The sequence below is a fragment of the Cnephaeus nilssonii genome, assembly GCF_951640355.1.
Source record: "Cnephaeus nilssonii genome assembly, chromosome: 19".
Taxonomy (NCBI): Eukaryota; Metazoa; Chordata; class Mammalia; order Chiroptera; family Vespertilionidae; genus Cnephaeus; species Cnephaeus nilssonii.
Window position 1 is genome coordinate 50,004,349 of NC_137090.1, and position 26,782 is coordinate 50,031,130.

Here is a 26,782-nt window from a genome sequence, read left to right on the forward strand (position 1 = left end):
CCGGTGGGCAATAGAGATTGGGCTCATGTGTGAATATGGTATGTGAAAGGTTTGCGACTCAGGAAACAAGACACAGAGTCCAGGCGATGGAAAGGGGGGAGGTTTTAATCTTGCACTCCCGGGCAAAACTCACCGGTCCGAGAGTGGGCCAGGGAAGTTCGCGCCAAAACAGGGGCTTAGGTACTTCCTTTATACAGCTGTTTAGTGAGGGGAGGGTGGAGGGCATGAGAGGTGTGGAATTCCTGCCTTGGGCAGGGGTCTGGGAAGGTGCCAGTTATCTTTGTCACCATCTACCTTGCGGATGCTTGCATGGCTGTGGTCTTTCCCCCCTGCCTCGACCTAACAGCATGGGCCAATGGAATTTATAGCCAAGGAGGCGGGGTGGGGGTGGGTGGGGGGGTGGTGTGTGTGTGTGTGTGTGTGTGTGTGTGTGTGTGTGTGTGTCAGTGGATGGAAAATTAGAGGAAGAAACATGAGAGGTGAGGAGGATTCTGGCTAAACAGACATCACCCAGATAATGGAGGATGAGAAATTCAACTAGATATGGAGGGTGAGGGGTTCTGGTCAAACGGACTTAGCAGCATCCTTGCTAAAACTGGACCCCGTGGGTTTTGGACTCTGGTCCCGCGGACAGCAGAGACAAACAGGGAAGTCTGAAAGTCAGGCTTCATGACAAAATATTTCAGAGGAGCCTGAGTAGAATTTGGTCAAGAGAATCTGTCAGCTCTTTCCCCTAGGTTGTGCAGCCCCTTGGTTTTTGTTATACTTACTGTTTATATTCCAATATTTATTGAGCCCTAATTATGTGTCAGGCACAATGTTAGTGTTTTGGATCTGTCTGTTAATCCTCCTGACAGCCATGCCAGGTAGATATAATCATCTCCAGTTCAAGAATGAGACATGTAAGTGCCTGTTCTAGGATTCCACAGGTACAGAGTAACAGTGTTGAAGTTCAAATCCACGTTTGTCCCATTTAAATGACCATCGTGCTAAACTGTAAGTTAAACATAATGAAAGAGTTAAATATAAGCAACAAAATTCATTCCCAACCCCAGGGCCTACCCAAGTCTCTGGGACAGGCCCTGCCCCGTGTTCCCAGCAGCCCGGCTCCCTGGCTCGCAGCCAGACCAGGAGCGCCCAGCAGCCCGCAGGCCCAGGTGAGCCGGCGCCCCGCCCCGCCCCCAATCACGCGGCGCGCTCTGATTGGGCGCCTCCAGAGGCGGGGCGCGGCGGGTACCGGGGGGCGGCGGGCGCCTCCAGAGGCGGGGCGGGGCGAGGCGGGAGCGGTGGGTCACGTGGCAGCTGCGCGGCCCCGCGGGTCTCGGGCTCCGGTCGCGCCGACGGCAGCGTGGGCCCCGGTGTCGGTAGGCGGGCGCGTCCAGTCGGTCCCGGCAGGTGCAGCTTCGGGCGGGCCTCTGACCTGGCGCTCGCTGCGCGCGTCTCCGGGCTCCCCAGCCCCACGTGCGCTGCAGGCCGTGCAGGTGAGGGGCGCGCGGAATGCCTGGCGGTGGGTCGGCGCGGTGGTCTCCGGTGCGGTGGGGGGTGGCCTCAGCTTAACCCGGGTCCGAGTTGCCGCTCTCTGCTGAGCACTGTCCGGCCGAGCATTTAAATGTAAGTGCAGCCCTTCCCCTCGCTACAGGATCCTCACAGCAAAGCCGCCAGCCGCGTGCGTCTACCGACGGGGAAGGTGAGGCTCGGAGAGAAGAGCCGATCTCGGCGGGACCCTGCAACTGGGCGCCCGGAATCGAACCGAGGCTCCCCGAAGCCTGCGCTCTCAACCGCTACGTTTGTGGTCGCTTTCTTGGGTCCCCGAGGGCGGGCCTGCAGGCTGCAGCCGGTTCCAGGAGACGGACGTTGCGCTGAAGGGCTCCCGGCCTGCTGCCCTGGGCTTCCCGGTCCTGGAAGGTAAGTGGACCTTGGTCGGCTGGGCCCGCACCCGCAGGTGCCTTCAGTCGGGCAGTTGCTGCACTGGAAACACCAGTTTAGATTCTTACGGCATCAAATTTGCAACTTCCTTCTCGAGGGAACGCGCCGCACAGTTGGGTGATGGTGCTTTTTAGTGCAGGGTGGCGAAGAAGGGCTCTGGAACTACCGGGAAAACGGAGTTCAAATGACATGGCCTGAGGCCCTGAGCTCTCGGAGCCTCCGTTTTCTGTAAAGTGGAGGCCACAGAGTCTGCAGATGGTTCTCTCCGCAGACCCCTGGGTGGTGCCACGTGTGACCGAGGCCCAGGGAAGACTTGGAGGCATGGGGAGGCTGGTGACTGGAGAATGAGTTCACTTATGAGGTCTGTCTCCCTGGGGGTGAGGGAGGCTCATGCCACCATGTCGTGACAGTTGAGGCTGCAGGAACTGCACCCCTAACCCAGTGAAGGCCGTACAGCACCTCAGGATCTTTTTCTTACAGGGTGCCTCAGCATAGAATAGACCTAATTGATTTAGTAGATATAATAGATTATATCTATAATTGATTTAATTGAAACAAGACACAGAATCTTGAACTCTGAATGAAGAACTCAGACTTCTTCCTGGTTAAAAAAAAAAGCTTAAGTTAGACTCGAGGATATGGATTTACTGAGAGTATGAATTAAGTCCTCCGTCTGGGGGATGACTTGATCCTGAGTGGTAACAGGACCCGGGGAGGAGACTCGCAGTGGGAGGGCAGTGAGAGGGGTGCTGGCCACACGCGCACTCTCGCCGTGGGGGAAGCGTCACTCTGGGTCAGAATTAGCATCTTGGACAGGGGAAAGGTTTGCAGCAGGCCGCAGGTTGTTGCTGCAGTGAGAAGAGAGACCACAGATGAGGCAGAGACTTGGTTCTCTTTCCTGAGCAGCGGGGAGCTGAGTGCCTTTCACAGAGTGACTGTGGGTCTGCTGACTGTCCTCAGGGGGAGGTTCCGAATGGGCTTTAGCCATTGGGTGGTTGAGAATGGTCTGCTTGCCACCTTCAAATCCTTTTTAACTTTGACTAGTCAGTATTTAAAAGAAGCTTTTCCCTTTGAGCCTGTTTTTGGCTCTGGAGCTTTTTGTTGTGGGCTTACCACCTGCTGAGGGTGAGTGTTGGTCCATGCACAGGCCCATGGGTTGAACTGGCCGTTCTTGAGTGCAGAGGTCGGCATTCACGTGTCTGTCCACCGCTGGCGGAAATGTGGGACGTGGCCAGCCACATTCAAGGTCACCTGCCTGTCCTTGGCAAGGCGGTACTGCTGTGACCACAGAAGTGTCCATTGTGTTCCATCACAGTGCTTCATTTCTAAACGTGCTGTGCTTACAGTGAAATAATGGCTGCTTTGAAAGCCCTAAGGGGAATTTCCTGGTTAAAGGTTATAGTACCAGAGATTAAGGAGGACCACTGTAATTTGGGACTATTAGACTATTTCGTCTAATGGGTATATTTGTTTAGCAGATTTACTGTGTGTGTACTTGTATGGGAAAAGCTACAGCCTTTGTGCTGTGTTTCTCTTTTACTCTCACACCACTACCACGCAACCTTCTGACACCAGATGTGGGGGTTTCCACGCATCAGCAGTTCTGAGACACCACTGGGTGTCTTACAATTCAATCCAATTCTACCCAGAGTTAATTCAGCCCACGAGACACCCCCTTCAGATGTCCATCACAAGTAGTAGGTCCCCAGGTTATCAGATGTCAGTCACAAGTAGTAGGTCCCCAGGTTATCAGATGTCAATCACAAGTAGTAGATCCCCAGGTTATCCATGACTCTGTCCTACTCGGCTACAAATCAGAGGGTCCCATGACCGGCTCCTGGGATTCCATCATTTGTTAGAGCAGCTCACAGAACTCAGGGAAACACTTAACGTTTATCAGTTTTTTGGGGTTTTTAAATAAAACTTGATTGTTCTGATTATTACAATTGTTCCTCTTTTTCCCCCCCCCATAACTTCCCTATACCCAGTTCCCACCCCACCCTCTGCCCTTACCCGCCCCCCACTGTCCTCATCCATAGGTGTACGATTTTTGTCCAGTCTCTTCCCGCACTCCATACACCCCTTTCTATGCCCCTGATTCTATTATATTCACCAGTTTATTCTGTTCATCAGATTTTTTTATTCACTTGATTTTTAGATTCACTTGATAGATATGTATTTGTTGTTCATAATTTTATCTTTACCTTTTTCTTCTTCCTCCTCTTCTTAAAGAATACTCTTCAACATTTCATATAATACTGTTTTGGCGGTGGTGAACTCCTTTAGCTTTTTCTTATCTGTGAAGCTCTTTATCTGACCTGCAATTCTGAATGATAGCTTTGCTGGGTAGAGTAATCTTGGTTGTAGGTTCTTGCTATTCATCACTTAGAATATTTCTTGCCACTCCCTTCTGGCCTGCATAGTTTCTATTGAGAAATCAGCTGACAATCGTATGGGTGCTCCCTTGTAGGTAACTAACTGTTTTTCTCTTGCTGCTTTTAATATTCTCTCTTTGTCTTTTGCTCTTGGCATTTTAATTATGATGTGTCTTGGTGTGGTCCTCTGGATTCCTTTTGTTTGGGGTTCTTTGTGCTTCCTGGACTTGTAAGTCTATTTCTTTCACCAGGTGGAGGAAGTTTTCAGTCATTATTTCTTCAAATACGTTTTCAGTATCTTGCTCTCTCTCTTCTTCTGGCACCCCCATAATTCGGATGTTGGTACGCTTGAAGTTGTCCCAGAGGCTTCTTACACTATTTTCATATTTTTTGATTCTTTTTGCTTTTTGCTTTTCTGGTTGGGTGTTTTTTGCTTTTTTGTATTTCAAATCTTTGACTTGATTCTTGGGATCGTCTAGTCTGCTGTTGGATCTCTGTATATTATTTTTTATTTCAATCAGTGTATGCTTAATTTCTAGTTGGTCCTTTTTCATATCCTCGAGGGTCTCGCTAAATTTATTGGACTTTTCTAGAAAATTCTTGAAAAGCCTTATAACTGTGGTTTTGAACTCTATATCCAGTCATTTGCTTTCCTTCATTTCTTTCATTTGTGACCTGTTTCTTTGTCTCCGCATTTTGGCTGCTTCCCTGTGTTGATAGAGTGGCTTTGTGTGCTAGGTGTCCTATAGGGCCCAGTGGTTCAGCCTCCCTAATTACCTGAGGTGGACACTCTTGGTGCACCCCTTTGTGGGCTGTGTGCACAGTCTTGTTGTAGTTAAGCCTTGATTGTTGTTGGTATCACTGGGAGGAATTGACCTCCAGGCCAATTGGCTGTGAGGATCAGCTGTGTCTACGCTGGGAGAACTTCTGTGCTGGAGACACCCTTATGGGGCAAGACTTACAAAAGCCTCTGTGCTCAGCTTGGATGGGGTGGAGTCTCAGGGCGGAGCAGACAGCAATGGCTTCCCGTCAGCCCTGCCCTAAGAGGCCCCTGGGTCTCAGTGTACCGCGGTAATCGCTGCAAGCACCTCTGAGAGAAAGCCGCCCTCGAGTTTCGCCCCCTGCCAGACAGTCCAGTTTCTCCCCAAATGAGTCTGGGTCCCCAGACTCTCGCAAGAAACTGGAGTTCAGAGCAGTTGGGAGCTTTTGTCTCCCTCCCGATTGAGAAAGCCAGCTGTGTACTCAGTTGCCCGCCCTCTCCGCGCGCGCCTCCGTACCTCTGCCTTCCGCAGCTCCTCTGAGTCTCAGTGGGCTTTTCTCTTTCCTTCTAGTTGTAGAATTTCCACTCAGCCAGCCTTCCTGTGGTTCTGGATGGTGTCCGTTTTGTCTTTTAGTTGTAGTTTTGAAATTGTTGTGCGAGGCAGCAGTTTAGGTGTTTACCTATGCTGCCATCTTGTTTTCTCCCCGTTTATCAGTTTTTTTAATATAATTTTATTGATTTCAGAGAGGAAGGGAGAGGGAGAGAGAGAGAGAGAAACATCAGTGATGAGAGAGAATCATTGGTTGGCTGCCTCCTGCATGCCCCACACTGGGTAGGAGCCCGCAACCTGGGCATGTGCCCTGACCAGGAAGTGAACCATGACCTCCTGGTTCATAGGTTGACACTCAACCACTGAGCCAGTCCAGCCAGGCTACCAGTTTTGTCAGAGAGGTGATAAAGGATACAGGTGAACAGCGAGATGACAAACAGAGGGTGAGGTCTGGCAGGGTCCAGAGCACAGGAGCTTCTGTGCCCCGTGGAGTTAGGGTGCGTCACTTCCCAGTGTGGATGTGTCCACCGACCTGTCAGCTCTGAATATATGCAGGCTCCCTCATGTAGGCATGATCAAGTATTAACTCCTCTCTGGAGAAGTGGGGGCAGGGCTGAAAATCCCAGGCTTCTGATCCTGGCTGGTCTTTCTGTTGACCAGTGCCCCAGCCAGGAGCCATCCAGGGGCCCACCCAGGGTCACCTCATTAGTACAACTGAGGCTCCTAGCTCTTTTCACTTAGCAACTCACAGCGGGTAGGAGCCGAGACCAATATATATGTATTACCTCAGTACTCTTGGGAGGTGGGCTCTCTCCTCCCTGGATCTTTCTTAATCTAGACGCCCTCTCCTAGGATAGGCCCCTGCCTCTGCGTCCACAGTGAGCCCCACGCTCCCCAGCACCCAGCTCTCGTCCTTCGTGGCGCTCTCATTTTATCCGTCTGCATTTAGTACGCTTGTTCACTTTGCTCCTCATCTTCCGCACCAGGGAAGGCCCTTGACAGCAGGGCCCAGTCTGCTGGGCTCACAACTGTGTTCCCGATAGCAATGCCGTGGCGGCACAGAGAGGCCTGAGGAAATAGTTGTCGGTGAATCATTTTATTTTATTTTTTTTATTGTTGTTGTTGTTAATCCTCGCCCGAGATATTTTTTCCATTGATTTTTAAAGAGGGTAGGAGGGAGGGAGGGGAAGAGAGAAACATCGGATGTGAGAAAGACACACATTGATTGGTTGCCTCCCAAAAGCACCCTGACTGGGCCTGGCATCCACCTGCAATCCAGGTATGTGCCCTTGATGGGGATCGTACCCGAGACTCTTCAGGGCATGGGCTGAGCGCTACCGCTGAGCCACACCGGCCAGGCGCCATGAATCCTTCTAGATGAAAGCTTACCAAGTTAATGGAGCACCACGGAAAAGCTGCGGCTGTTGATTGGGGGAGGTTGGTTCCTGGGAATATTTAAACTTTCATCGCCAGGGGAGATGCCACGGGTCACAAATTCTCGTTCTTTGTAGAAACATGCATTTCCCAGCATTTTGATGGGATACAGTTTTCTGATGGAAAATATTGATCTACAGTTCTTTTTGTTTTCTGTCTATAATTCTTACAGGGCAGTTTGTAGGTAAGCCAGTGGATCCTTTAACTTGCAGTTTCTGCAGGAACCCTGTGGGTAAAGAGAGCGTATGATTTCGGGTTTCGAGTCTGACCTTCATGGCCAACTTGTGTGCAGCCACGGGCAGCGATGCTTTACTTCTCTGAGCCTCGTTTTCATTACTTGAAAAATGGAAAAAATAACACTGAAGTCAGTAATTCGTTGTTCAGGCAAATATTACTTCATGTATGGCCACACTGAATTCTGTGGGAGATTTAAAAAAATAAAAGTAACACACAGCCCTTGCCTTCCAGGAGGTTAGTGTAGCTGGAGAGAGCCGTAACAGGAAAGGTTAGCTGAGAACAGCCGCGCGGGGCTCTGTCCGCGGGGTCAGGCCTCCTGGGGGTGGGGTGGTGCTCATCACTAACTGGATAACAAGCTGACATCGCAGTTCAGAGCAGAACCGGAAGTCCCACATGGTGGTGTTGCAATAGAATATTTTCACATTTGCCAAGCAGTTGAGGGAGGGGCTAAAAAATAGTGTCGGTGCTTTAGCAACTCAGAGAACTAACAGGTTGCACTGAGCTTTGACTAAAATTAATGTTGGAAGTTCTTCCATTTTGAGGCGACTTTGAACCAGTGCAATGGCGACTGCAGTGAGCAGGGCTCCCGAGAATGCTGACCTGTGGTCCTCGCATGACAAAATGCTGGCACAGCCCCTGAAAGACGGCGACGTCGAGGTGAGGTGGTGGGGTCTTCGTGGGGGTCCTGAAATCCCAGCCTCCTGTTTACTTTCTAGTTCTAATCCTAAGTGCCCTTCGTTCAGAACAGCCTTGCAGTTAGCATAAGAGGCCGGACTTAGAGGCCGCCGCTGACAAAGGGCTAAACGCCCTTCCAGGCAAGGCTAAGTATTCCTGTTTGTACCAAGTGCAGAGAGCTGTGCTGGGTGCTCGGGAGGGACGGGAAAGGTCACTGAGATTTGACCTTTTCTTACAGTTCAGAGGAGTACATTCAGACACCAAGAAGCATCTTTTATTAATGTGTTTTTAAAAATATTTTTTTATTGATTTCAGAGAGGAAGGGAGAGGGAGAGAGAGATAGAAACATCAATGATGAGAGAGAATCATGGATCGGCTGCTTCCTGCACGCCCCCTACTGGGGATGGAGCCCGCAACCTGGGCATGTGTCCTGACCAGGAATTGAACTGTGACCTCCTGGTTCATAGGTCAATGCTCAACCACTGAGCCACACCAGCCTGGCCTAACCATCTTTTAAGGAAGCTTATCTTAAGGAAGAGAAGCAAGGAATCAGGGAGGGGAGAACTTGGTGAAATGTAAAACCAAAGATAAGATGGTATAGAGTCTAAAATGAGGTGAGATGCTTATTTTAAGTAGACTCTGAGTTTGGTTTTTTGAGTTTGGTCAACCTCTGAGGGCAAAATATGGCCTGTAACATGGCTCTTCTCTTTCCTCGGTCATTGCTTTGATCAGAGTAGAACGTTGAGCTTAGAGGTCCAAATGTTTCTGTCTGTTTTCTTCTCTTCAGGTTTACAACATCATCAAGAAGGAGAGTCACCGGCAGAGGGTTGGACTAGAGCTGATCGCCTCAGAGAATTTCGCCAGCCGAGCCGTTTTGGAGGCCCTGGGCTCCTGCTTGAATAACAAGTACTCTGAGGGGTACCCTGGCCAGAGGTATGTGAATGCTCTCTGAGCGCTGCTTCCGGCAGGGTGGGCGAGGCACTGAGTCTGCAGAGCGCAGGCCCCGCGGGCTCCTGTCCGTTCCTGCGGTCCGACACACGTTTACGCCGGGCCCTGTGAGAGCGCCGTGTTCTAGAGCAGCTACGCTCAGGGTCACTAACAGATCCTGTGGGGCTTTCCTGACGAGCCGGCCAGTCCCGCTAAAGGGGTGCGAGCTGCTGAACTGAGGGTGAGCCTCCAGGAAAGGTCAGCAGGTACTCTGAGTGATGCTATGGGAGGGGTTGTTGCGTGTGAGCAATCAGAGTGGTTTCAGGCGTGGACACTGACCTGCATGGAAGTGTTTCTGCATTATGAATGTTGGGTTTACATGGGCGGTGATCTGGGTCAGCTCCCTCACCTGGAGAACCCGGAGAAATTATGCTTTTACAGTCATCACCGGACAAAGTGATGATTACAGACTCGGACGTATGGTTTTGCAAATTTGTATTTTTGTGTCCTGAAGGACACCGGAAAATAAGGGTCCCCCTGGGAGTTGAACTGGCATTCCCTCCTGTGGAACGGCCAGACACCAGAGTAAGGGCCGTGTTCCTTCTGCTGTGAATGACTGACGTTTGCACGGTACCTCGAGGAGGTCACTGGGTGTTTTCACAACTACTGTCTCCTTTGATCCTCACGGGAAAGGGGGGCCGTGCTCCGTGCTGTAAGGACGGGAGAGCAAAGACTCACTAAGATTCGGTGACTTTTCAAGTTCGCACACAGGTAGTGCAGCTGGGACGGATCCAGATGCTTTCCAATGGTGTTATGATAAGAAATATCTGGTCTTTGTCCCTGGTTTCTGGCACCTGAGCTCCTAAAACTCTTGGAATCCGATAGGAATGTCTTATTCATAATGAACACACCTGAGTTTATGTTAAGAGGTGACCCTTGCTGGGCCTCTAGATGGCTGCAGGATGGGGCTGGTGGCCAGAAAGACCAAGGCATGCTGAGAGGGCTGAAGCCGCGTTCACCACCAATGGCCAGTGATTTGATCGGTCACCTCGTAGGGAAGCCTGTGAAAACCCAGCACGGTGAGGTGGAGAGCTTCCCAGTCGGTGAACGGTTGAGGTGCTGGGAGGGGCAGTCCTGGAGAGGCTAGGGAGCTCCGACCCCTTCCCCCGCACCTCGCCCCACGCATCTGGCCAGTGAGGGTAAGTCAAGTGCTGTCCTGAGTTCCGTGGGTCACTTTGGTGAGTTACTGGACGTGAGAGAGGTTGTAGGAATCCCCGAGTTTGTCAGAAAGAAGTGAGCAACCTGGGGACCAGCCACTGTGACAGCCTCTGAAGTGGGGCGGCCTGGGGGCTGAGCCCTGAGCCTCGGGCTGGGGCTGCCCCAGCTGACTTGAATTGTGGTCACAGCTGACTTGAATTGTGGGAGGGTTGGTTGGTGTCAGAACTGGATGGTGTGAGGAAAACCCCCTCACATTTGACATCAGAAGTGTTGTTACCGGAAAGCGGGACCTGACCCGGAGCAGGTCCGCCCGGGGCTGGCCGGTAGTGTGTGGTTCTTGACGGGGTGCAGGGGAGAGTTCACGCCGTGAGTCCAGGTGACTTTGCGGGATGCTGATTGAAGCTGGGCAGTGAGACAGGAAGGGGCCGGGATGGAAGCAGCAGGAGAGCCTGGGGGGCTGCTCTGTTCACTAAGGAGTCAGAGAAAAGGGGCCTCGGAGACAGGATCAGATCGGAGGGTGAGCCAGGACGAGCTGCCGCTGCCCATTGCACCCCTGGTTGCAAGTCTTGTGGGGTCCCGAGGAGTGTAGGAGGTGCCCACCTGAGGGGAAGGGAAAGGCATGGCGCGCTCCTGGGAGGGAGCGTGAGGCTGGGTCCCTCCTGGAGGGTTTAAAGGCTGGGCATTTAGGGGAGGAATTAAACCCTTTAAGGGTCGTGGTCTCCACTAATTGGTCAGCCCCAGGGCAAGGGGTTTAAACTGCATGACCAGCAATATGCCAGGGGAGGAACGGCCACCTGGGGGCAAGTCCGCACCAGTGTTGCCCGTTGCTAGTCACCCACGGCTCTCTGTATCTGCTGTGGATTGCTGGCCAGTTTGTTCAGCTCTCTGTCTGTTTCCCCATCCCACTTGCCAAGGAACTTCCCTAGTTCCCTACTAACCTGCCTTATTGTGAGTAAAAACCCCTCATTTGCCCTTTTTTCCTTTTTGTGGTAAAATATACATAATAGAAAATTTTCCTTTTTAAGTGTGTAGTTCAGTGGCATTAAGCACATTCACAATATGGTACAACCATCGCCACCATCATCTCCAGAACTTTTTCATTTTGTATAAACAAAACTCTGTACCCATTAAACTGTAACCCCTGCCAGCAAGCACATGAACCAGGTGCTCAACATCACTGAACATCAGGGACATGCGGATCAGAACCCCAATGAGCTATTCCCTCACTCCCATTAGGATGGCTACTGCAGACACACACACACACACACACACACACACACACACACAAAACAAGTGTTGGTGAGACTATAGAGGAGTAGCCCTTGTGCCCTGTTGGTAGGGATGTAAAATGTGCAGCCACTGTGGAAAACAGTATGCAGGTTCCTCAAAACATGAAAAATATAATTATACTAGTGGCCGGGTGCACAAAATTCATGCATGTGGGTGGGTGTTCCTCAGCCCGGCCTGCACCCTCTCCAATCTGGGACCCCTCGAAGGATGTCCTACTGCCAGTTTACAGGGATCAGGCCTAAACTGGCAGTTGGACATCCCTCTCACAATCTGGGATTGCTGGCTTTAGCCGCTCACCTGCCTGCCTGCCTGCCTGATCGCCCCTAACCACTCTGCCTGCCAGCCTGCTCGCCCCCAATTGCCCCCTGCCACCTGCCTTCTCACCCCCAAATGCCTCCCTGCCAGCCTGATCACCCCCAACTGCCCCCCCCCGCCTCCAGCCTGCTTGCCCCCAACTGCCCCCCCTGCTGGCCTGCTCGCCCCCACCTTCCCTCCCCACTGGCCTGCTCACCCCCAACTGCCCCCTTGCTGGCCTGTTCACTCCAAACTGCCCCCCCTGCTGTCCTGATCACCTCCAACTGACCCCCACTGACGGCCTGCTCACCCCCAACTGGCCCCTCTGCTGGTCTGCTTACCCCCAATGGCCCCTGCTGTCCCATCCTGGCCTGATCACCCCCCAGTGACCCAAGGTCCCAGCCCCTCCTTTTTTCTTTTTCTTTTTCAGCGCCTCCTTGAGCAGAAGCCAGGGCCGGCTGGAAGCAAGATCTAGGATTTATTTGTCTTCTATAATTGAAACTTTGTAGCCTTGAGCGGAGGCCAAGGCCGGCCAGGGCGGGCGGGAAGCTTGGCTTTCTCCATCGCTGGGGGCAACCCAAGCCTCCGGCTGACTCCAGCTCCGTGGCCACCACCATATTTGTTGGGTTAATTTGCATACTTGCTTCTGATTGGCTGGTGGGCGTGGCTTAGCATAATGGAGTGATAGTTAATTTGCATGTTTCTCTTTTATTAGTGTAGATGATCCAGCAATTCCACTTCTGGGTATAAATTCCAATATAATTGAAATCAGGGAATCAAACAGATATTTGTACACCATGTTCATAACAGCATTGATCACAGTAATCAACATATGGGAGCAAACCAAGTGTCCATTGATGGACAGGTGGATAAGCAAAGGTGGTCTCTCTATAATAATAAAAGTGTAATATGCTAATTAGACTGGACAGCTGAACGACCTTCTGGACATCCTTCCGGACTAAGCCTTGGCGGCGTGGGCCGAGGCAGAGGCAGTTAGAGGCAATCAGGCAGGCAGGCAAGTGGTTAGGGGCGATCAGGCAGGCAGGCAAGCAGTTAAGCGGTCCCGGATTGCAAGAGGGATATCTGATTGCCGGTTTAGGCCCGATCCCGCAGGCCTAAACCAGCAGTCAGACATCCCCCAAGGGGTCCCGGATTGAGAGAGGGTGCAGGCCAGGCTGAAGGACTGCCCCCCGCGCCCCCCTCCCCCCATGCCTGAATTTCATGTACTGGGTCTCTAGTACATACAACAACAAAAAAAGAAGGAAATCCTACCACATGCTGCAAGGATGAACCTTGAGGACATTATGCTAAGTGAAATAAACTGGTCACAAAAAGACAAATACTATATGACTCCATTTATATGAGGTCCCTACAGTAGTCAAAATCATAGAAATGGAAAGTAGATGGTGGTTCCCAGGGGCAGGGGGCGGGAGAAATGGGGAGTTGTTCAGCGGGTGTAGAGTTTCAGTTTTGCAAGATGAAAAAGTTCTAGAGATCTGCTGTATAACAATGTGAGTACTTATCAACATGAGGCCCTTCACACTACTGCACTGTATGCTTAAAAATGGTCAAGAAGGTGTGGCTCAGTTGGTTGAGTATCGTCCCATGCACCAAAGGGTCGCTGGTTTAATTCCCGGTGGAGGCACATGCCCATGTTGCTGGCTCAATCCCTGTGGGGGAGCATGCAGGAGGCAATTGATTGATGTTTGTCTCTCACTCCCTCTCCCTTCTTCTTTCTCTAAAAATCAATAAAAACATTTTTTTAAAATGGTTAAGATAGTAAATTTTATGTTATGTGACTTTTACTATAACTAAAAAATGTAAACACATTTAATTTTAAAAATTTAATTAAAAAAATTTCAAAGCTTTTTGTGACCATAAGGTCTACATGTTAAAAATTTCTTCTGGATTGAGGTGTCATGATTATTAGTATGTATACCAATAAAAAACATAAATATATGAGAAATTTTGATACGTTATTATTAAATGAGAAGTAAAATTTTATTAGAAATGCAAATACCCTCTACTTCTCCCTCCACCCACCCCCTGGTCAACCACCATTGCACATTCTGTCTCTATGAATGTGACTGTTCTTGGTGCCTTATGTAAGGGCACTCAGTGCCGGAACGGGCTTGTTTCACTCAGCACAATGCTAACGCCAGGCTGGCCCTGTAGCTCACTCAGTTTCCTCGTCGATGAGGAGACACTGACTCGGTGTCGGAGCGGGGCACCGAGAGAAGGCCATCCCGTGGCTTCACACCAGGCTCCACTCCTGGTCGGTCCTGCGCGGAGTTCTTTGGCCTCTGCCAGAGAGGCCCTAAGTCTGCTCTTCTCACGCAGGTACTACGGCGGGACTGAGTTTATCGATGAGCTGGAGATCCTCTGTCAGAAGCGAGCGCTGCAGGTCTATGATCTGGACCCCCAGTGCTGGGGGGTCAACGTCCAGCCCTACTCGGGTAACTAACTACCAGGTCCAGAGAGGCCTGGGCCAGTGTTCATGGAGAGGGGCCTAAGAGAAGGCCTGCCCATCCTCAGAAGTTAGAAAAAGCCCCTCCTGTCGTGGTTGTCTTTCTCCACGGCCTTGGCTCCCGCTGTTCTAGCCCCTCAAGGAGAGTGCGCTGTCTGACCCTCCCCTTCCCTCACTCTCAAAGGGATTGGTGTGGGGAACCTCTGGGGGCTGGAGGAAGGCATCATTGTTTCCAGTCCCAAGTCCGCGTGCCCCACACTTTGAAAGGCCAAAACTCAGAGTTTGGAGTAAGGGAAGGTTTGTTGGTCGAGAAGATGGGGCCCTAACCCTCAAACCCATCTTAAGAAAGCAGAGTTGAGGCCCGCAGACTTCCTCTGGTGACTGGCATGTCTGGAGCAGGCCGCGAGGCTTCAGCCATGGGAGCCACACAGATCTGAACCTGATGGAGTCAGAGACGGAGCATCTCTCTGTTCCATGTGGTGGCCAAGTCTGTTCTGGCCACTTCTGGGTGATGGCCTGGTGGCCGAGCTTGGGGTCCTGCCAGGTGCCGCATGGGCAGAAGCAATTGTACTCCCTCTGGTCTGCCCGGTCCAGGCTCCCCGGCCAACTTCGCAGTGTACACCGCCCTGGTGGAACCCCATGGGCGCATCATGGGCCTGGACCTGCCTGACGGAGGCCACCTGACCCACGGGTTCATGACAGACAAGAAGAAAATCTCTGCTACATCCATCTTTTTTGAATCCATGCCCTATAAGGTAAGAGTGCCTCTCTCTCCACAGCCCCATAGTCTGCCTCCTCAGAAAGCCGCCAGTGTGTGGCTGCACCGATAGGAATGAGTTTTGTTCACCTGGCACTACAGGAAGTCCCCACTTCCACCATTTGTCATTTCCCTGCCCTGGGGACTCCTCAGGCACACAGGGCAGGCTGGGGCGGTTGGGGTGGAACACCGAGGGGCTGAGCTGCGGCACAGGGACGGTTGGGGAGGCAACTGCGTAGGGGATTCCTGCCACAGCAGGGCTGCCAGCTGCTCCAGAACTCGGGGCAGCGACAGCTCCCCCAGCTGGACCCCTGGTGACAGCAGCTGCAGCCCCATCAGCACCTCGTCGGCCTCCTTAGCCAGGCCCCATGCCCATCGCGGGACCGGCACATATTTATGTGGGGCCCTTGTCATTATAAACAGTTTGGTAAAAAAAAAGCATGTAAGGCCCTGGCCGGGTAGTTCAGTTGGTTAGAGCATCATCCTGCTATGCCAAGGTTGAGGGTTCCAGCCCCCGTCAGGGCACATACAGGAGGCAACCAATAGTGCATGAATGGGTGGACAACAAACCGGTGTCTCCCCCTCCCTCTCTCTAAATCAAATAGAGAAAAGTGTAGCTGCATGTGAGACCCATGGGCTCCTGGGGGCGCAGGGAGTTCTCCGTGAAGATGCGTAGAGAGGTGGTACAGAGAGGCGGCGTGCACACTTGCTCACGGTACACCCTGTGCACCTGATGCTGCTTCCTCGTGCCGGGAACTCTCCTCGTGGCTCTCATTCCGTGGGCCGTCCCTGGTCCCTTCCATACGTCCCATCAGAGCAGAGGCAGCCGTGCACTACTCGCGTGGTTGAATATCAGACACACTGTTATCCTTTTAAGAAAATCAAGCTGCCCGGACCAGTGTGGTTCAGTGAAGCGTCTTCCCGTACGCTGGGAGGTGATCCCGGTCAGGACACATACGCAGGCTTTAGATTCAATCCCTGGTCACAGTGTGCAGGAGGAAACCAAATGATGTTTCTCTCTCCCCCTCTTCCCCCCCCTCCCCCCGCTAAAAACCCACAAAAGACAATAAAACATTTAGCCCTGTCTGGAGCTAAGTGGAGCCTGTGCTCACAGTTCGATTCCCGGTCAAGGGCACGTACCTGGATTTTGGGTGCAAACCCCACCCCGTTGGGATGCGTGCAGGAGGCACGCAGTGTGTCTCTCTCACATCGCTGTAATGTTTCTCTCTCCCTCCCTCCCACTCTCTCTGAAAAGCAATGGAAAAAATATCCTCTGGTGAGGACTAACAACAACAAAAACATATTTAAGAAAAGAGGGAAGGAGGAAGAGCAGCCGTGGCCGGTGTGGCTCAGTTGAGTGTTGACCTATGAACTGGTCAAGGCACATGCCCGGTTGGGGCTGGATCCCCAGTGGGGGTTCCGGAGGCGTCTTTTAGCATGTTGCATGTCCTTGATTGTTTGCTGTTTTGCTTTGTTGTGTGTTTTATCTGAGGATATTTTCCCATTGATTTTTAGAGAGAGTAGTAGAGAGAGACAGAAATATCGATGTGAGAGAGACACATCGATTGGTTGCCTCCTTCACGCGCCCTGACCAGGGCCCGGGTCAGGGAGGAGCCTGCAACCAAGGTACGTGCCCTTGACCGGAATTGAACCTGGGAACCTTTGGTCTGCAGGCCAACGCTCTATCCACTCGCTAGGGCTGTTTGCTGTTTTATTAGCCTTTGTCTCAGTTCTAGTAATTGCACATAAGCTTTTTTTTTTTTCTCATTGATTTTGAGGAGAGAGAGAAAGAGGAGGGGGCATCGATTGGTTGTTTCACTTATGTGTGCGCTCATTGGTTGCTTCTTGTATGTGCCCTGACCAGAGATCAAACCCGCAACCTTGGCGTATCAGGACTGTGCTCTAACCTACTGGGCTACCCGGCCAGGGCCATATGCTCTTTGAGTGCACGTGCTGGCTCATTTCTTTCCATGGAAAGCCTCGGTGTTTCCAGTGGCAGTATCTGCACTGGCCAGTGCTGGCCTTGAACGTGGAGTGTGAAACAGGACAGTGGTAATACAATGCTCTGTCTGCGCGGGGAGCACAAAAGCCCATTCCTGGTTTCTTTCACCAGGAAAGCAAGGTGGCAGAGGAGCCGTGGGCTTGTTCTCCACCTTCACGGGGCCTTTGGGGAGCCTTGTGCTTTTCAGCCAATGTCTGCTGTTATTGAAGTCTTCCTGGCATTAGCAAGCCTGGGGCTGCACCCCAGTCACCCCCACAGCCACCCTCATCTTGGACACGCACTATGCAGGCTGCAGTCCCGTGGACACACAGGAGGCCAGCCCCGTGTTGGGCCTGTCGGTGTGGAGTGGCTGGGACTGGGACCCTGGCCAGCTTGGCCGGCTCACCTGCTGGAGGGCAGCTGTGGGCACCGGCCTTGGTGGTCAGGCAGGAGGACACAAACCTGATTGGCCTTCAGCAGCAACTGTTACCCATCAGGCTGCTTTCTGCCCAGCCTTTCAGCACTGCCCCATGGGACTTTCACACCAGGCACCGTCCACCACGGGGCCAGGCAGTCCATCTCTATGGAGAAACACGTGCACCTGCTGTCACTCTCCCCCTGTGACTGAGGAACCTCCTTCCCGCTGGGCCTGTGCTAGGAGGGGCCCCTTCCCTCCGGTCCGAGGCCTCCACTCTGCTCTGGCCGCAGGGCAGTTGGTTACATGCCTGTGAATTCTTCCAGGAGCTGTGTTATTGCCGAATTTTTGAAATTTAAAAAAAAAAAAAAAAACCACTTTAAAAATATCCCACAAGTTTCAAAAGCAAAAAGTGCAGGGAGAGAGTAGCAACTGATTTTTTTGGGTAATTATGTCCTCTAAAATTTTTTAGAATGATGTCCATTTTTTTTAATGTGGATCAGCCATTGGTTTTTCAGTTAACAGTTTCTTTGCTGAGTTTAGGTAACAGAAAGATTCAGCTACATCCTTAAAACAAAACCACAAATGGTCTCTCAGCCTGCTTTCCAGACCAGAACCTTGCGCACACACATCTGTGATTGTGTTGAACTGAAAGCATTTTTTTAATTTGGAAAGGGTGACCACCTAACCCCAAATCCTTCCCTCCATGGGGTGGGACTTCCATGCGAGAAGTTTCTCACCATCTCCTCCCCGAGGGCTCCCATGCCCCCCACACCCCTAAGACTTTCCTACAGTAACCCCCTGAGATTTTTTAAAAAATACGTTTTTATTGATTTCAGAGAGAGAAAGGGAGAGAGAGAGAAACATCCAAGAGAAAGAAACATGGATCGGCTGCCTCCTGCATGCCTCACACTGGGGATCGAGCCCGCAACCTGGGCATGTGCCCTGACCGGGAATCAAACCGTGACCTCCTGGTGCATGGGATGACACTCAGCCACTGAGCCACACCGGCCCCTGTGATTATTTTTACTTCCCCTTAGCATAAATGCTTTAACATAACTTCAGTAAATGGAACTTACTAAGAAACGTGTTGCCCAAAAAGAGAAATGTTGTCCTGCCGTCTGCACTCCGTCTGGATTGAATTGGTTTCTGGAGGCCAGTGGTGGCTGCGGTGGCATCCAGCTGACCTCGCGCCACGTGTTGGAAGGCCTCGCTGCCCTGCAGCCCCGCCCGCTCTGCTGCCACACTGTCCCTCCCCACGCACAGCCTGCATTCTGTCCCTTTTGAATGCTTTTACATTTCTCTCGATAATGCTCTGGGTAGCGGTCTTGCACATCTTTTGTTAGATATTTTATGGTTTTTGAAACTAATGATATAATGTTAAAATTTCATTTTCTGATTTTTGCTGCTCATAGATATGAATATAATTGATTTTTTAATTGGCTTTTGATCCTACACCCAGTGACCTCACTAAATGCAGTTACTAGTTCCAGTAGCTTGCTTCTCGAGTCTTGGATTTCCTGGGACCTAGGTATACAAGCGGTGAGGGAAGTCAACTCTTAGGTTTCCTAATCCCACGACTTCCTCTCTTTGGCCTCCCTGGGCTGGGACTGAAGGAGCTGCTGGTGGGCGCTCTGTCTCCTTCCTGAAAGCAGCTGCCTGGGCACCTGCATGTGTGCTGCCTGCTGACCTCGCTCCTGTTGCTCTCTGCAGGGGCTTTCTAGTTCCTCCTCATCCCAGGAGAACCCTGGGGGAGGGGCTCACTTTCCCCCGAACCCCTCAGGCCTTCGTGGGTCTGTGAGTGCTACTTGGTTGTCTGCACCACAGGGGCAGGCCAAATGAGGGGTACCCCACCTCACCCTCAAGTCCTGGCCTGGGGCATCTTCCTGCCTTCATGGCGGAGAGGAGCAGACAGCTTTGGGCAGGTGGAAGGAGTCGCCTGACCCTTGACGGCCAGTGCAAGTCCCGGGGGGAGGGGCGCGGGCCCCTGAGCTTGCGTGTGCATGGCTTCCCACAGGTGAACCCGGACACTGGCTACATCAACTACGACCAGCTGGAGGAGAACGCCCGCCTCTTCCACCCGAAGCTGATTATCGCAGGTGACGAGCGGGCGGGAAGCCGGGGTGGTAGTTCCCAGTCCCGGGCCTCTGGCAAAGCGGAGACGGTCCTGGCTCACTGCTGGGTTCTGCCTGGGATGGCTGAGCTTCTGGGTCTGAGTACATCCTTCTCTCAGGACCGATGTCCACTTTGCCACAATTAGCCCCTGGTGGATAGGTCCGAGGCTGTTCCCGGAGACGCATCTAGGAATGTTCATCGTTGACTAACTGGGGGTGGCGTCATAGGTGGGGGCTGTCCCCACCCCAGGGCATCGAAGAGGCAGAGATCAGAGTGGCTGCCTGGACACAAGATGCTTTTCGAGAACACCCTTCATTTCTGTTCTCCGATTGTGGAGGGAGAAGTCTCCAGGCTTTCGGATGTCGATCCAGAGGCCACTTGTCGCCGGGCCGCCGTTGGCTGCGGATATCTCTGACAGCGGGGTCGCTTTTGCCACCTTAGGAACCAGCTGCTACTCCCGAAACCTGGACTACGCTCGATTGCGGAAGATTGCCGATGACAACGGGGCGTACCTCATGGCCGACATGGCGCACATCAGCGGGCTGGTGGCGGCTGGCGTGGTGCCCTCCCCCTTCGAACACTGCCACGTGGTGTCCACCACCACCCACAAGACCCTGCGCGGCTGCCGCGCCGGCATGATCTTCTACAGGCGAGGTGTGCTCCTCGGACGGCTGTGCGGGAGGGCCGGGCGCCTCTCCTCTGGGTGTTCACATCCACTTACGGGGCCGGGGGAGCTGACCCGGGATGCCTTGAAGACACTGGGATCTGAGAGAGCCACTGAGGGTAATGACAGGCTGCTCAGGGGGTCTGGAGAGAAGCCTGCAGCGCAGCTGTCGGACCCGGGAAAGGAGGATGGCATCGTGCCGGGCGGCCTCCTCGTGCGGCAGGTGCCGGAGGGAAAGGAAGACTGCGTGGCTGGCCAAGGCCACCAGGGGCCACCGGCACGGAGTTCTTTTGGTGAATTGCCATGTTTCTTCTAGAGAAAGACTCCCAGTAATCAAGCTGTAAGGCATCGATGTACAAGTCGTAGTGCCCGTTTAGCATATCAGTAAGGAACTTCTCTCTCCAGCAGTGGGATGCTTCCAGCCCACATGTATATGGATGCCCCCCATATTTTGGGATTCCCACATGTGAGAGAGCCGTGTGGGCCTGTGCAGGGGCCCGGCGTCCGCAGAGAAGCCACCCTCGGGAGATGGGGTCTCTAACCCCATCAGCAGCTCCTCCCTGGCCCGGCCCGGCGCACCCGTGTGCAGTGGGCGCCTCTGCACCCTGCAGTCCTCTCCGTGCGCTGCGGTGCCTGGGGCAGGTAGCCCTCCTCCGCCTGGGAGGCGTTTGCCTTCCCCGCTGCCTGTTTGTCGGCTCAGCCAGCTGGAGCAAGTCCTGGCCGTGCCCCAGACTCGCTGCGCCGGGGGCCGGCGGTGAACCTCTGCCTCCTCCCTCAGCTCCGGGGCAGGACCAGCAGCGCCTGCCGTGGCTGCTGCGGTGAGGGTGCAACGGGTTAATGTAGGTCAAGTGCTAAGAGCCGTTCCGGCTCACGAGAAGCTCTCTGGACCAGGCGTCCTCAAACTACGGCCCGCGGGCCACATGCGGGTATTTTTGCCGTTTTGTTTTTTTACTTCAAAATAAGATATGTGCAGTGTGCATAGGAATTTGTTCATAGTTTTTTTTTAAACTATAGTCCGACCCTCCAACAGTCTGCGGGACAGTGAACTGGCCCCCGTTTAAAAAGTTTGAGGACCCCTGCTCTGGACACATCAGTGTTCTAGTCCTGATTATTAACTCTTCTCCAAAAGGAGCCCTAGTCCCCGTCTCTAGCCACATGAGTCTCTTCTCCTCAGAGTAGGCATCTTGGCAGAACGCTCTCTGGCACTTCTTTGAGGAGATATGCCCAAGGCGTATTCTTTGGGACAGTCTCTGAGGGATGTTCATCATTCCATTCCCTCTGTGGAAGGGTAGGCTGCCCACCTGGCAGCCAGCGCCCTCTCTGCCCGCAGCATGTCATGCAGGTCTCACCTCCAGGAGTAGCGCCCACAGCTCCGCAGTCTGGGTCAGTCCAGGAGGAGAAAACAGCCCATTCTGATCTTTTCCTTCATCCAGGAGTGCGCAGCACGGATCCCAAAACCGGCAAAGAGATCCTGTACAACCTGGAGTCGCTCATCAACTCTGCTGTGTTCCCAGGGCTGCAGGGAGGGCCCCACAACCATGCCATTGCTGGTAGGACCTCAAGAAACCCAACCCCGAGCCCTTGAGGGTGTCCCTTCATCCATAGCAGCCCCATGTCGTCAGTCCCACTTCTGTTCACTTGTGGCCCCTAACTCCCCCTCACCAAAAGTCGTGCCAGGACTTCCACACTGGGGAGACACGAGAGGGATGTCCCCGTCTAGGAGATGCTAACAAGGAAGCCCAGGGAATGGGGGACCGTTACGAGGTAGGGACATGTGTGGCCGCCCTCGGGGAAGCTGAGTCAGGCCAGTCTATGTGGAGCTCTCTAAGAAGCATCGGGGGAGGGATTGGACGGCTGGAAGAAGGCATGGCAAGGACAGAATGCCTCTCCCCTGACCTGCGGGGGAGGGGCACCTGTGTCGGATCCTAGCACCATTGGCCTTGGGGCCGCACCCACGGCTCCTGGACCCGGTTCCAGGACCCCCAGCAAGCAGTCCTTGACTGATTCCCTCCCTGTACAAGCGGCTCAGAAACCTGTGACGACCTCAGTTACTCCACTCTCTTCTTTGGAACAAAGCAGTTGCTAGAAGAGCCCAGGACAAAGGTCTAACGCCCGCAAGCTCAGCATCTGTAGTTTCTTCCGCCCTCAGAGGATGGCATCGCCCGCCTCCAGCCACACTGACTGGAGCCTCTGGCGGGACGCGGCACGTGCGTTTCGCATTCTCCTCCATTTCTGTGCCCTGCAAGCAGCCGCAGGATTGAACACAGGGTACCAGATAAGTCAGGACGTGCAGGTGCACAGGCCTGCACCCTCACCTAGAATCTGATCTGGAAGGGCTGCATGATTTGGCATCAGCGCCCCAGCTTTCAGCAGCATTTTCGTACCTGGAGCGTAGAGCACTGCCTGCCAGCTCCGCCTTGCTTAGAACAGCTCTCCTGTGAAACCTTCCCAGCACCAAACCCCACGCCTGGGAGACCGGCTGCCTGAAAAGCACCTCCTCAACCACAAGAGGTCTGGCGGCGTGGCCAGGTCGTTGTAGGGTCAAAAACATGCGTCATTTGGGGGGATGTCATCCACCCCTTTCCGTGACAGCAAAAAACAAGCCTGAACAGAACCAGGTTTTTGAGTCTCAGCCTGTCTTTTGCTCCGTCCTGCCTCCTAACCGCTGTCTCCCCTGCAGGGGTGGCCGTGGCTCTGAAGCAGGCCATGACGCCAGAGTTCCGCGTGTACCAGCACCAGGTGGTGGCCAACTGCAGGGCGCTGGCTGAGGCCCTGAAGGAGCTGGGCTACAAGATAGTAACAGGTACCACTGAGACTTGGGTGGCAGCCACTGCCTAGGCTGTGACCCTGCTGCTTCTGACTCGTCCAGGCAGGGCGTGGCTGTAGCAGGGCCCTGGACCGCGGCTGCCGGGGGTTTGAGTCAGGGCACCTCCAGAGGTGTTGCTGCGCCCGGTGGCCTTCCCCTCCTCACACAGGGACAGCTGCCTCCTGCTGGGCCAGTGAGGCTTTCTGAAGGAGTCCCTGAGCTCACTGAGAGGCTAGGAACCGTGGTCACGTCCGGTGGGGGGCAGCACCAGGACCTTGCCCACAGCGATGCCTGGCGGGGCCTGCAGGACTGACCCACTCACCCCAAGGGCCACAGTGCAGCAGACCAGGGAGGCCAGGGAGTTCAGACACCGCTGTGCCCGCCTTTGCCTTAACTCAGGGATGGTGGCCCTGAGTGAGCTGGACTTGGCGGTGAGGGCTCACTCGGGGGGCCGTGCCTAGCCCCTGCAGGCTCAGAGTCAGGGTGGCCATGGGAGCTGGCAGGCAGTGAGCGTACTTTGCTACCGAGAAGAAGGGCAGCTTTCTTAGGCTTGTGCCAGCAGAGGTGGCCCAGGAAGGTGGGTCCTGGTCCCCGTGGATGCAGGTGCCACCCCTGCCTGCTGCCTTTACAGGCCCCCGTCTGAGGAGTGGGCCCCCCACCAGGCCTGTGAGCGGCTGAGCTGGGCAAACGCCATGTTCTCTGAGAAGCATCTCTTTCCTTCACTTCCTTTCTTTGCTTTCTCCTCCCTCCTCTACATCTTCCAGTAAGAAAGCCCCAGGGATCTGTCTGGACTGTGACCTTCAAGGTTCTCTAAGTCCCTGTCTCTCAAACGTGGATGTGCATATTAACGCAGGCCTGGGGCGGGCTCCGCCTCCAGCCAGCTCCCAGGTGATGCTGGTCTGGGAGCCAGGCTTGGTTGGCCAAACTCATCTGATACAGGCATCCCCACCGCCCTGCGCTCGGAGCCTCCGGTGAGTCCCCGCCTCCTGAGCTCCCGGCCTGTCCTCACCCCTCGTTCCCTCTGCTCTGAAGACGGGGTGCAGGCAGCTGAAGCAGGTCATGGGCACCGTGATGGCAGCCAGCACATCTGGTACCACCCTGCCTGGCGCTGACCAAGCACGATTCACAGGCCCTTATTTAACCCTCACGACAGCCTTGCGTGTTGCTGGTCTTAGGTTACAAATGGGCGTCTGCGGTTCCAAATGCTGAGCTGCCCGACTAAAGCCGCACGGCCAGGAAGCGGAGGCTGTGGGCTGTGTCAGGCTGTGGGCTGTGAGGTCCGGAGCTAAGCGCTGACCTGGTTTGTCGGCATCTTTGCAGTCACAGCTGTTGCCCAGGCCCGTGACTTGGTACTGATGAGAGTTGAAAGTGAAAAGATCCCGGTCTGGGCGCTGGGGTCAGTTGCAGAATGTTCTTGTCGCCTCGACATCTTCATCTGCACCACTCTGCTACGATCATCCTTGCAGGATTAGAGGCCAGATATGACAGGCTAGGAGTGCTGGCGCCCAGCACGTGCTCAGCAGAGGGAGTGGGTACCCATAGTCCCATAAATGGGACCACCACCTGCTGCCTTGGAGGGAGCCCTGAAGATTGGCTTCAGAGACTGTGGGAACTGCCCAAGCGATTTGTCAGCGAAGGCGGAACCCTGAGCGGCACTGAGCGAGCGGCACTCCCAGACAAGCGGAGGCCCTTGCCGGGCAGCCGGTGGCTGGGTCTTTGCAGTGGGCAGGCTGCATGCTCCCCTCAGCCTCAGCCCTCTGCATCGCCAGGCACCCTACTGACCACTCGGTCCTTCCGTCCAGCTCTCGGGTCCTGAGCGTCTTTCTTTTGAGGCGAGTAAAGCCTCCCAGGACACACGGTGGGGCTCACTGTCCTGCCCCAGCGGCTTTAGCCCCCGTCCTCCCAGCCCACTTCCTAGGAGAGAGAATTCCTCCGCTTGCATTGAGTCACCATCTGCATTCTTCCATGTCCAACTTGGTTTCCAGGTGGTTCTGACAACCATTTGATCCTCGTGGATCTCCGTTCCAAAGGCACAGATGGTGGCCGGGCTGAGAAGGTGCTAGAAGCCTGTTCTATTGCTTGCAACAAGAACACCTGCCCAGGTGAGAATCCTCCTCCATCTTCTCTTACACCCTTGTCTGCACTTCTGGGCTGTGACAGCTGTGATCATCGGCTCAGATGCTTGGGGGATACGTGTGCCATGCCAGGTGGGAGCTCAGAGGGGTTCTCCTGGGCTGCCCCGCCTGGTTCCAGCCAGGACAGGGCGAGGGGGTGCTGAGGAGGGAGGCGGCTTTTCAGGGAGGGAGGCAGGGTCGCTGGAAAACAGGCTGGCTCTCAGTGGGTTGTTAACAAGGATGGGTGACGCAATCCAAACCCAGAGGCTGGCCTCACTTTTAGGAGCCAAGGCCACGTCACAGAAGGCGACTTTCCTACTGCCTACAGCAGAGCAGTCACATGCCGCTGCCTGGGCCTGCTCCTGCGTCTCCTGTGGGAGTCAGTGCCCTGCTCACCCACACTGGCATCGGCAGGCCTCTCCTTTTGCCCCAGGGTCCCTTTTCAACCACAGTGGTCAGAGGTGAGTTTGAGTGCAGCCCAAGAACAGAGCCTATTTCTGTTGAAGGTGACAGAAGCGCCCTGCGGCCCAGTGGGCTGCGACTGGGGACCCCAGCACTGACGTCCCGAGGACTTCTGGAATCAGAGTTCCGGAAAGTAGCCCACTTTATTCACAAAGGTAAGGATATCGGTTTGAAAGTCTGACACCTCATACTATGTGTATGGAGTCTCTGAACACTGGTGACCCAGCCACTGAGGGACGTTTCTGGGTCAAGGCTGAGTGTTGGGGACAGGAAACAGTAGAAATCACTTAGCAAACCATTGATCTGAAACATTTGTAAACTTGTCCTGCCCACGGAGGGGTGCATACAAGAACCATTTCTGGGGTGAACGTTAATCCCTATGGCTGTCACCCCCCAGCTCGGGTCTTTGGGTCTCCTGGTCCCAGAGGACTCATTTGTGTGCCACACAGGGATAGAACTGACTCTGCAGATCCAGAAGGATGTTGGGGACAAGGCCAGCCTGAAGGAGTTCAAGGAGAAACTAGCAGGGGATGAGCAGCACCGTGGGGCCATCCGAGCCCTCCGGGAGGAGGTGGAGAGCTTCGCGTCTCTTTTCCCTCTGCCCGGCCTGCCGGACTTCTAGAGGAGCCGCCGGCTGCACCTGCCCCACCGCGGAGCGTCAGGACCAAGGACACAGTGCCCTTGAGAGAAGCACCACCCCACACGGGACCTGGTCAACTTCTGGGTGCTCTCTGAAGAGGTTTCTTTGGGACTTTTCTCATGTTATCTTCACAAATCAAAATCTGCTTAAGCCCCACTGTTAGTAATTCTGGGACAAATTATTAAGGAGTATAAATCTAAACCTCACTTTCTCACAGCTCTATGTTATAGCTATTCTGGAAAAATGAAATCCTATTTAGCCTTCATTCATTGAGACAGTGGGGTAGGGCAGAGCTATTGGAACGATTCCAGGAGCTTTACTTACCCTTCCTCTTAGAGTTATTTGGCTTCCCCAGGCTCATTGCAGCAACAAAGAAACACCCAAGCTCGTAGCTTATTCCCCGGTGGGACAGCAAAGGAAAGTGAACCATGACCTTACAACTGCAGAGGGAAACCTGACCCTTCTGCTGTGCTTTGGCTCAGAATTCCGTCAGACGTGCCCATAAAGGTGCCCCCAGGCCGTGGGTTCCGAGTAGCAGCCAGCACGCTGCGGCAGTGGTCTTCGCCCTGCAGCTGGGCAGGGGGGAAGAGCCTGGGGTACGCAGCCTCCTGGGGAGCGTCAGCCAGGGACCTCCGTCCTGCGAGAGAACTCCCTCCTGTGATCAATAAGCCAAAT

General features: G+C 53.8%; 1 protein-coding gene across 1 annotated transcript; it reads left to right on the forward strand.

The window, feature by feature from the left end:
• The first annotated feature begins 1,290 nt into the window (after window positions 1-1,290).
• SHMT1 (serine hydroxymethyltransferase 1) lies at window positions 1,291-26,630 on the forward strand. The gene is made up of 13 exons (XM_079797957.1): window positions 1,291-1,481; window positions 1,640-1,905; window positions 7,825-7,939; window positions 8,745-8,890; window positions 14,027-14,142; window positions 14,748-14,908; window positions 19,324-19,405; window positions 19,863-20,075; window positions 21,519-21,635; window positions 22,766-22,888; window positions 24,877-24,993; window positions 25,512-25,622; window positions 25,917-26,630. Exons 3-13 carry the CDS (start codon window positions 7,844-7,846, stop codon window positions 26,087-26,089), a joined length of 1,455 nt encoding a protein of 484 aa, XP_079654083.1. The 5' UTR covers window positions 1,291-1,481; window positions 1,640-1,905; window positions 7,825-7,843; the 3' UTR covers window positions 26,090-26,630.
• Window positions 26,631-26,782: the final 152 nt, after the last annotated feature.